The sequence below is a fragment of the Symsagittifera roscoffensis genome, chromosome 5 (genome assembly GCF_963678635.1).
Source record: "Symsagittifera roscoffensis chromosome 5, txSymRosc1.1, whole genome shotgun sequence".
Lineage (NCBI taxonomy): Eukaryota > Metazoa > Xenacoelomorpha > Acoela > Convolutidae > Symsagittifera > Symsagittifera roscoffensis.
Window position 1 is genome coordinate 52,031,292 of NC_087066.1, and position 11,736 is coordinate 52,043,027.

An 11,736-nucleotide genomic window follows, 5' to 3' on the forward strand; every position below is an offset into this window, starting at 1 on the left:
TAGAATCTTATTTGAAAATTTTCCGACGTCATGTGGATTATGAAAATATTTCAAGATCTTATGGTGTTGTATGAAACTGGTGTTCTATGATGATTTTTTTTCAAAAGAAAAAACAAATAAAAATACAAAACTCTTTTATAAATTATAAACTTTCCTTAACCAACAGCTCTAAATGATGCAGTAAAATTTCTTTCCCACAGTAGTAAAACAATCTATAATTATTTTCCCTAATGTAGTAAAATTCAATACGATGAAAATCAATTAATAATTTCAACCCCCACTGTAGAATTGGTAATTCTAGCAAACTTTCGACTTAGCGTATTTTCTGCTTGTGTATCGTTACCTTGGTTTAAGTTTAGGTATTTCATTTCTCGTTATGAGGTCTAAATAGCTTAATCGGATGGCTGTTAGCTAAGGGTAAACAAAGTAGAAAGATTTAAAAGTGGATTTAAAGCTAAATAAAGTAGTAGAAATAAAATCGACGAAAAATGCACTTTTACCCGGACATTTCCCCCTCTGTCTCTGGCTGGGATTAAGAAAAGGGAAAACGGTTCATACCTGGAGGTAGCTAATTGCTATGGGATTGTACATGCACGGAACTATGTGCCTAGGGTAAATTGGGTCATAGGGGTACTACCGAGTATAAAACCAAAACTTATCCCCGACCGTGTACTTTATCCTAACATGATAGGGAAAATATTAGTAAATTTGGTTCAAAATCGGGTTATGATTAGTTTATTGGGATCGTACGACTTTGTTGCTTGGGTCAAGATTTGACACCAAAGTCAGTTGGTATTTAAGTAAGTAACGTAGGGGCGGATTTAACTGATAAGAATCATACGACTTCGGTTACTTACCCGATGTACGATACCAACCGCAGGGGGATGTATTTACGAAACGTGAACAAGTCGATAAAAACCCCGGACTTGGAACCCGTCAGCTTTGACAGAGGGAGTAGGTAAAAGGGAAACCCATAGGGGGCGGTTGTGCTTAAGGGGATGAAAACACCGATATGAAGTGGCGTGACTTAAACAAAAACGGAGCGCAACTAGAGATAAGAAGTGGAGGTTCGAGAGCGGACTTTGAAGGGAGAACGAGTTAACGAACGTAAGATTCAGTAGGTCCCAGTTGTGGTCGCTATCTGAACTCATCAGTTAATTGTTTCACAGCGATTTTGTATATTAATAAATTATACTCTGGCCGAACTAGTAGGCCCTTTGTATTCGGACTTATATATATTGAATTCATTTGCAAAAAAGGAATTCGTTGTACGCGACTTCAAGCGAGATATAGCGAGCAAGAGCATCACTGACCAAGGGGGAGCAATAGAATACAGTAGAGGACAACTCACCACTAACATAACCCTTTCGGGATTTTCGTTAATACCGAGCCTTAGTGCCCCCCTGCTTTAGCACGGTAAAAGGGATAGCTTCGCAAGACCGTGTGTGGAAATCCTTAAGACGACACCCACAAAGCAGTAAGATTCAATATTTAAGAAGTAAATTTATACAAGAAGAGAGTAGTACTAACCTTTTCAATCGCTACTTTCTATTCACTCGCACAAGAATTCTATCTAAACTCCCACAGCTCCCCACGACGAATTGTTCAAAAATAATGAGTTCAAATTTTAACTTTCACTAACAACAATTCAAACAAGCGATAACATGTTTCCAATTTTCTCTTAACCCGGTTGGAAAGGAATTATATAGTAACCTAAACTGACCAACGCAGCTTACTAAACACCATAAACCACAAACTAACAAGCACGACTAAGAAAAGAAAACCAACGGTACCCAAACCGGATTAAACCAGCTTAAGAACTGGATAATTTATTCTTTTGAAGAGTATTGACAAGTCTAAAAAATAATAATAAAACACCAAAAATTCGCAAGACAAACCCAAACCAAACAATTTGATTTTTAAGAAAAGGACACAAGCAAAACAACAAAAGGAAAAAAACAGTAACATTATAACATAAAATGTTAACACAAAACAGGACCCCACAAAAAACCAGCATGCAATCATATCCTCACTCCTGGCCTAACCCACCAGAAGAGGACGTCCTGACGTTGCTCTATGGCCGGCCTAACCCACCGTGCTACATCCACGCTTTGTGACTACTCCATATTTTTGACTGACTAGAGGTACTCAAGGGTGAGTAACTTTCAAAAACAACAAAACTAAAATTAAAACGCTTTTGCGATAATAACTAATAGAAATCATAACTAAAAACTAAATCAACAAAAATTTTATAAAATGTAAATTATATAATGCAGTATATAGATCATACACGACCACAAGGACGAGCATCAAGAAACTAGACGACCCCCTCACACTCAATCTACAGAATGGCTAAACACAACCGCCATGCCGCTCACAATCACAACTCAAAAGGATTTGAAGTACGAATTGGTTTCGCAGAAAAGGACTTCATTGAATCAGACCAATGACCACCTCGATGTTCAAGTATACGTACAGATCCGAGTTTCAAGGCACTCTCTCCAAATTCAATTTTTCCCAGACAAGAACGGAACACAGTCAGTTCTCCGTCGAAGGAGAACGAACAATCATAACAAACCATCTTGAAATCAGATTGATTTTTTTGGCGGTCACAGTCATTGTCGAGCAACAACTAACAACTTCATATCGACAATTCCAGCTTCGTGGCGCTTTTTTCTCTAAGAACAGAACAAAAAATGATGCTCGCCAAATACCAACGATCATCATCCATCCTTCATTACAGATAGAACATAAAAGAGTCAAAAACTCTGTAAGACCCGGATGGATGGAACCAGAACTAAACTATATTTTTTTATTGGTTATTTTATCACTAGAAAATATTTAATACTAACCAATCCTGATCCATCTAACTAACAACCGACTTATATTGGATAATTTACCATTGTAAAATATTTAATATTAACCAATCATAATCCATCTAACTTACAACCCACTTATTTGTAAGTGCTGAAATTACTTGTAATTTCAGCACCAGAGAGATTTGAACTTAACTTAAAACATAGTTGCCTCTCCAAGAGACCTACACGCAATAAATCAGTATGCTCTAGATCTATTGAGACTAATTGAGACTAGCAGATATAAGAGTAAGATTAAGATCGGTATTAGACTAAGAAGTTGCACGAATCTATCCGGACGAAAACAAGGTAGCGTGACGAGCAGACGGTGTACCCTATCTGAAATTACTCTATGATTTAAACCTAGAATATAACTCACAAGGTAGTAAACATCATCAAAATCTGATTTAACGTAACTAATCTTTTTGTTATTAAACGTCATCAAAAACCGATTTGACCTAACTAATCTTTTTGTTTCGAAGCTTGAGCAAGTTTGTATACTCAAAAAAGTCTCCTCCATCAGAAATACAGAGAGCAAAAGTACACAAGGAGAGTTTTACTGCAAACTATTGCGTTTCAAGGACTTCCTCTAAAATTGTTCAAAACTAAGGTTCGCCGCAGTAATGAGAAGTATTACTATGCAAAGTTTTGTCATATGTGTTTTCATTATCAGCGTTCTAGGCTTAGCTTTGATAAATAAATAACATATTCATTAAAAAAAATTAGAAAAAATCTTTTTTAATGCTGAAAACTTTAGATAAAATTTATTCTCACATTTGTTTTCAGGCAAACATGAAAAACGAAAAGTCAATTAAAAAGCGTTTATTACAATTTTATTTTCTTTTTTTCTCTATTGTTTGATAGCCTAGAAAAACTGAATATAATCTGTATATAATCTGTTCAAAACGAGAATACACAAAATCCGTTAAAATTCTACTTAAATTAATTTGAATAGATTTTATTGTTAAAAAAATCCGTAGAAAAATGAAATCAAAATTTTGACAAAAGCCAAAATAAGTCGACTTTAGAATGGACTGAAACTGTTTTTCTTAGCTACATTTTTTTTCAAACTGAATAGATTTTTTTAGGTCTTTACTAAATTATTTGTACAAAATTGATTGCAAACCGTTTCTTGTCAGTACGGGTTGTTTTGAAAGTTAAGCGAAATTGCACCGTATCCACCTCAGTCGCGAGGAATAAAATATTAGTCGCGCCGTCTCCACCTCGGTCTGGAAAGTTGCGCCGTCTCCGTATTGGTCTGGAAAATTGAGCCGTCTCCACCTCGGTCTGGAAAGTCGCGCCGTATCTACCTCAGTCGCGAGGAATACAATCTTGGTCGCGCCGTCTCCACCTCGGTCTGGAAAGTCGCGCTGTATCCACCTCATTCGCGAGGAATATAATCTTGGTCGCGCCGTCTCCACCTCAGTCTGGAAAGTCGCACTGTATCCACCTCAGTCGCGAGGAGCTTAATTCTGGTCGCGCCATCTCCACTTCGGTCTGGAAAGTAGCGCCATCTCCACCTCGGTCGCGAAATCCCTGAAAAATCTGAGGGCGCACCGTTTCCTGAGTCGCGCCGTATCCACCATGGTCGAGAAATCCCTGAAAAACTTTTTTTAAGTTGCGCCGTCTCCATGTTGCTCTGAAAAGTCGCGCCGTCTTCATCTGGTTCTGGAAAGTCTGGAAATAGCTAGGTTTGGTTGCGCCGGTCACGCCATTTCCTGACTCGCAGGGTCGCGCCATATCCGCCTAGGTCGCGAAAGTCGCGCCTTAGTTTTTCGGAAAGTCTGGAAATGGCAACTCTTGGTCGCGAGAGTCTGGACATACCAAATATGAGTCGCGATGTTTTGGTCGCGCCACCTCTGCTTCGGCGCGATAGTCGCAACGGATCATCATGGTCGCAAAAGTCTGGAAATGCCATGTTTTGGTCGCCAAAGCCTGGACATGCCTAATTTTGGTCTGGAAAGTCTGGAAATGCCAAAATTTTGTCGCGAAAGTATGGACATGAGTTTGGGACCTCGACCCTGAAAGACCGCTCAAAAACCGCTCAAAAACCGCTCAAATCTTGCTTGAAAAACCGTTCAAAAATCACCGCAAGAAATGAGCGGTTTTTGAGCGGTTTTTTAAGCAAGATTTGAGCGGTTTGAGCGGTTTTTCCAAAAAAACCGCCCAAACCGCTCAAACCGCTCAAACCGCTCAAATCTTGCTGGAAAACCGCTCAAACCGCTCAAATCTTGAGCGGTTTTTGAGCGGGATCTCGACCCGGGATGAAACTCTCAGCTGACAATCGTGCAAGAAAACATTGATACTGATACGAATAGACTGATCTATGAATCTAGTCTAGGAGCATTTTAGAACGCGACGAGAAGATTTATCTTCATTTGAGAGCAGTAACCATGATATTAGCTTGCTCAAACTAAATATATAAACTTTAAATTCTTCATTAAACAAAACTTTTAATTTTGAGCTTGAAACAAAAAATTATTTAATCAAAATATTGATGTTACTCATGCTAAATAGATCATCTTTTTCCAAAAGAGCAGCTTGGGTTCAAAATTGTATATTGTATCATAATCAGTTTAATGATAATATAATCACAAGTAATAGTCAAATTGACTAAACTGTGAGGTAGGTGCTTTTGAAGTAGCGATTGTACACGAAGTAGACGACTGAAGAGACGACTACAAGTGCCAATATCAGCCCCAGCACTATGGCTGCATTTCGTCCACTGTTATTCACCTGCAATCATAACTCAAGGTCGAAAAGTTAATAACTAAAGATAATACCGGATTAACGTCCATACAAGAAAAATACCTGTCATACAATTTCATATAAGGAGTCTATGGAAAAATTGCTTTTTGGTTCACCTGAAGTCATAAGACAAGGTCGCAAAGTTAATAACTAAAGTTAATTAATATTTAAAATAGGAGTAGGTAGCTCATGAGTTTCCAACGTGGGTTCGGTTCGATTCGGTTATAATTAAGTCTGTTCGCATTTATTCGGCTTGACCCACAGAGCCAGCTATCCCTAGACTCCAAACAGAAAAGACTTTATAATTACAAGATGGGCAGCGTTTTTGAAATGGCTTAAGCATCACCTCAATTAGAAATTGGAAGTTTGAGGCGCATTGCCAATCCATCAATCTTGCTCAATGCTTAAGCGCACGCTCCCTTCAAGATCTTTAACCCTCCAACGCGTTCCTATTCGGTATGTTTTACGATACTAATTTTTTGCAGAGCAGCCCTAGAATTTCTATGAGACGCCTTTGGCGACACTATACCAATTTTAGGAGGAAGCGCGGTTGAAAAACTGCAATTTTCATGTTAAAAATTTCCATAAATTTTCAAAAACTGCAATTGGTCGCGGTGCATAGAAATTAGAAACTGACACGATAAAATTTTATTGGAAAATTGGAATAAGCCCCCCGTAAAATAAGTTTCGTAGAAAAGAAACTATGGTAGAAAACTTCCATGAATTCCGCGCAAAATACAGGGAACGTGAAAGTTAACGTCACATTAGTGACCATTAGTGTCCGTGGATTCCAGAACGAGCAAAGATGGCTACTTGTTCCGGATTCCGCAAATGTAAGCAGATTCCACAAAATGAAATTGGATATCGCAAATGTGGGTGCATTCCGCAAAGTTAAGCGAAGTACGTAGTTTTTGTGTATTATATTGAACTAAAACAGTTATCGCATGACCAATTAAGAACTGAAGGTAGAATTTGTATCTATCAAATGCGGAACTTAAAAGCAAGTATTTAACTATTGTCTCTCGCTTAAAGATGTGGATCCCGCTTAAAATTGATTAAATGTGGCATTAATTTGAAAGCAGTCGATTGAAGGCTAAAATGAAATGAAAACTAATTATAGTGAGCTTTATAATCAGGAGTTCGCCAATTTCAACAGTGTAATTTCCTTGCTAACGTTTTTGAGAAAGGTTCATCAATTTTTGATTTCTTTTTTCAGTAATTGAGATTTGGCTTGTGACTTCCAGCTGTTTCGCAGAAGTTGAGATTGAACTGTTGTCAGTAAATAAAGTTGAAGTGTTTACAAAAATAGAGATTAAACTGTTGGCAGTGTTTAAAAGTCAATTGTTGGAAAATTTTGCTGATGACCAACAAAAAATTCATTTAAAACGTAATTTCAAAACCTATCTATTAGAATATGTTAATAGAAAGCGCAAACAAAACAAGGATTCCGCCTAATTGTAATTTAACTGTACACATAAAATAATATTTGTTTGTGGATTCCATACGACCCAAATTTTTTTGTTCGTGAAATCGAAAACAGCAAGGAAGATCAAAGAAAAAAATGTGGATTCCGCGACAAATCTGTTTCCGACATCTCGCAGAAACGCTTAAAACTTCCAAAATACATAGTCTCGTATTTAGCCTTGTAATGAACTTCTTTGGAAATATCCCAAATAAAAATTTACCCTGTTTTTTGATTTTTTTAAAAATTTTCTTGCATGTTTTCAATTATAGAATCTTATTTGAAAATTTTCCGACGTCATGTGGATTATGAAAATATTTCAAGTTCTTATGGTGTTGTATGAAACTGGTGTTGTATGATGATTTTTTTTGCTACTCATTTTGAAATTTAAAATTACTGTGCACATTGGTTCACTGAATTCAGCAATTTCAAAGAGAACTTAACTTTACTAGTTCAGAAACAAAAAATTGAGAAACTTAACTTAATCAATTCTTGGATCCTAAATTTGGAATACCAAGCGAGAAAAAAAGTGATGTCATCATAAAAAAGCATGCCAAAAACATAAGAAATAGGCATGCACCAAAACTCGCAAAAATCTTTTTATAAAATTGTAACTTTAAAATTAAAATAAAAGTTCAAAAAACTGCTCAATTAGCCAATATAAACTAAGTGTTTGAAAAAGCGCGCGCCAAAAACAAAATTGTGCGGCCAAATATTTCAAAAATGATTTAAAAAATGATCTTTTTAAATTTGAGTCGCAATGCTCTTTGCAGGAAGGCCATCATGAAAATCCGCCCTCTCGATGTAATTCGAGATCCACCCCTCCACCCCAGACAGACTATTCTTAGGAATTATCGCATTCATTTGTTTTCGACAACTTCTATCTAAACATGATTTTACATAAACGGATTGCTATACCATGTTTAATTTAATCTGTCTTTTTTAAAAAGAAAATCAAGCCGGCTTAAGGTATGATTAGTGGCTCACACTTCTTTTAATTTAATTAGGTTGTAACGCCACCCAATAACTAAATGATTAAGCTGCAGAAATGGATTGACATCTAATCGCTGTGTGGGGGCGGGGCAGATTAGACACTAAGCATAATGTTAAGGCGTTCTATTCGAGAGCTTCAGATCGTGTATCCGATCCCATGCCCTAGCAATGATATTCAGTGACGTCGAGCTCTCACTTGACTTCTGGTTTCAGGTCTATAAATACTTGAGCGAATTCGGCTGCAAATAGTGGTGCCAAGAACAGCTGCAATAGTGTTACCAGGTAAAAATTTTGGATGCAAAAACACGACATTGAGCCGTTGAAAAGAGCGTCGCTCATCAAATTAACTCGTAAAAAGATGGTAAATGTTCGTTTACCGTTCCGGGCGAAGGCGGACTGGTTGGTCTATTACAAGGAATATCCGCCTCAGAAAGAGAAGAGAGGGTTCGGCCGGAGAGCTCGGCTGGTTTGAGACAGGTTCCGCTGATAGTGACCTGAAAAAGACGGAGATGATCATACACTGATAAGATATTTAAGATATTACTTCAAGTACGGATATGACGTTCACTGATTAGACCTTACTTTTCTAAGCTAAAGTGTCGGAGTCCTAACTCGAAGGTTAAATATTTGAGCCTAAGAAGCTGTGTCTTACATTCAATAGAGTACAAGAACAAGAGCCCATCAAGCCTAAAAGAATTTCAAAACCTCTACGCGTAATTGAAAAGCCATTTATCAATGTAATTGCACCACAATACTACAAAAAATTTTTGAAAAGTTGAGTTTGGCTTTGGCAGTTTTTCCCATTATAAACCTTATTTTAAAAAAATTGCAGTAGCACCATCGTTATAGATTTGTTTTTTTTTGAAGGTGCGGCTAAATTTACTGGGGGTTCTATAATGGGAGAGAGTCCTTGCTTTCTCATGAAAAGGGTTGAGCGAATGTTAAGTGAAACAGTTGAAAAGGTGAATTTACATTTTTGGGTGACAGCCCCTTGTCCTTTTCCAGGTTGTTGAGGAGTCTCGGGATCCAGACCATCTCACATTCGCAGTCCAGGGGAGTCCCGTCCAGCTCTATTTCCAGAATGTCGTACGAGTTCACTGAATACAGGAACGGGTCAAACAACTCCTAAAATATGCAATAAATGAAACGCCTAAATAGAATATGCAAGAAATGATGTATCATATAATTGATAGTTCATATAAAAACTGAATAACAAATGCAATTATAAGCTATTAAAAATGTGTTAAGTCCGTGACCAGTTTAAATAAATAGTAGCATATACTTCTACTTATTGAAGGCAGTGTTTTTGGGACCATTTAAAAGCCATTTTGATAAAGATTCGTTTTCCTATGTTTCAGGGATTCGACCCCCTCACTAAATATACCCCCTGATTTGTCTCCCTTTTCAAATATATATTCATTTAAAAATCACAGAAAACAATTTGCAACTTTTTACTATTTGTGTTGTATGAACTATCTTTTTTTTCAACCTAAGTCGCAAATATTGTTGCGACGCAAATATTAATGCGGCAAAATGTGTTCATTTTAAAAATGCTCACTTTGATCAATAACCAGCTATTAGTACAGCCAATGTTAAGGCTATTAACACAGACTATTATATCACAAATTCCTGATTGATAAAAATTATGACAATGTATGGAATCGGTTTTTTAAACGCTTTGGAAAACTTTCGTTTTTCTCAAATACTAATCTACCGACTTTCAAAAGAGTGGAAGTAATGGCGATTCTGGCCACTCCTCTGTTTGCCTGCATACTCCCCTAGCCTCTTTCTACCTTACCCCACTTTCTACAGCCTTCGAAAAAATTATGTGGGGGTAATTTGTGTTTTCTCGAAAAACACCCACCGAAACCTGACATTTTGGTTCAATCGATAAAACAGGTTGCGGAAGCTTCCCTGCATAAGCGACTACGCCCATTTTTTTTTCACAAAAGGTTATGGCCCTAAAAAAATTTTTGACCATGTTTTGAAACTTTCACACTTTTCTCAAAAACTACTCTCTCAATTCTGAGATTTTAGTTTCAATCTAAGGAACGGGTTGTGGGAAGCTCCTCTGCGTCAGCCCATACGTTCAAACTTTTTCACACAAAAAGTTTTGACCCTCTGAATAGTCGAATTTTCGATTTTTTGACCGTTTTTTCAAACTTTTTGACTTTTCTCGAAAAGTACGCTCCCAAATCTGAGATTTTGGTTTCGATTGGTAGAACGGGTTGTGGGAAGCTCTGCTGCATAAGCGGTTACGCCCATTTTTAAACAAAAAAGTTGTGACCATCGGACCAGGGAAAAGTAGAATTTTTGACTGTTTTTCGAATGTTTTGACTTTTCTCAAAAACTGCACTTCCGAATCTGAGATACTGGTTTCAACGAAGAGAGAAAAAGCTTTCTGTGTAAGCGCTCACATTCAATTTTCTAACACAATAATTTTTCTGATTTTTTGTCCGTTTTAACATTTCATGAATTGCTACGCTTGAAAATTTGAGCCGGAAACAAGTTTTGGGAAAATTGCAGAATTACGAAATTTTTCTGTCATCCTTAAATAAACCAACAATCAAGGTTTTGGGTAGAGCTCAATGCATAAATTTTTTAAATAACCTACTTCATCCCGCATCAGTACAACAAATTCAAAAAATATCAAATAGGTACCTCCAGCTTTAGCTGGGCCTCTAGTAGTTTTTAAGATTTGAGGTATCATGGACCTGTAGAGCAGAGGCAGGGAAGGAGACCCGCAACAAAATAAGAGGGTGCGAGCCTGGGCAGGGTCGGATGTCTTTATAAACTTTTTCTTGTACTAGTTAATGCGTCCGCTCTATAAAATGAAGAATGTTACTCGGTAAATTTCTTTTTTTTTCTCATTGTACAATTTCACTGGTACTGCTAATGCGTCATAATTGGCTTGCGTCACTTGAAAAACTTCGTAGACTCAAAGTTTTACCCATTCAGGTTTTCGCAGTTGCCCTATTGGTCTTGTTCTTGCTTGTGTATGCGAAGTGCAACTTCGCCTCTGTGTAAGATGTAGATTTTTTCCAGTTATTTTACCAACATAAATCCCTCAAAAATTGGTTGAATTCTTAAGAAAATTTCCGAAAAATTCTAAAGCAAATATTGTGAAAAATTATAGACACTTTGCGCAATAAACACCAATTCATGCTTGGCTTTGTTGCTAAAATTTATGACGGTTTATCCACATTGTTGCGCCCCTGTTTCAGAGATATACGTATTTTTGGCTTTTTTTCTGGGCTGGGTAATTTTGCCTCACCCTCAAGCAACGAGCACGGATCATGGTGGGCCTCGAACATCCCACCTCCTGTTTGAGAGGCGGAGTTGTAACCACTTCACAACAACTCCGCATTAAATTCATTGACAAAAGTCGTGCTTGCCTGCGAGATGAACTCGAGATAGGCGCTGTTCCGGAAACTTATTCGGATCTGATGACCCGAAAACTGAGGAGCCATGCCTTGGAAGGCGATTCCGGATATGTAGTTCATGTATGTGTTGCCGATGCTGAGGTCCTCGATGAAATCTGAGATAAAAAATCAATTCGGTTTCATGAACTATTTCGTGAAGCGACAATTCGTAACAGGCGACAATTCGTAACAGGCGACAATTCGTAACATGCTACAATTCGTAACAGTAGATTAAGCGATGAACACTGATTCACGC

General features: G+C 37.4%; 1 protein-coding gene across 1 annotated transcript in view; it reads right to left on the bottom strand.

Moving 5' to 3' along the window:
• Window positions 1-5,324: 5,324 nt before the first annotated feature.
• The window catches only part of LOC134846084 (leucine-rich repeat and immunoglobulin-like domain-containing nogo receptor-interacting protein 3), a 35,981-nt gene continuing 29,569 nt past the window's right edge, over window positions 5,325-11,736 (bottom strand). The window contains exons 5-8 of the mRNA XM_063863289.1: window positions 11,454-11,596; window positions 9,031-9,183; window positions 8,436-8,552; window positions 5,325-5,591 (exon numbers count right to left, since the gene is read on the bottom strand). Coding sequence (XP_063719359.1) covers window positions 5,469-5,591; window positions 8,436-8,552; window positions 9,031-9,183; window positions 11,454-11,596 — 536 coding nt within the window. The 3' untranslated portion in view covers window positions 5,325-5,468. The remainder of the gene's footprint in view (window positions 5,592-8,435; window positions 8,553-9,030; window positions 9,184-11,453; window positions 11,597-11,736) is intronic.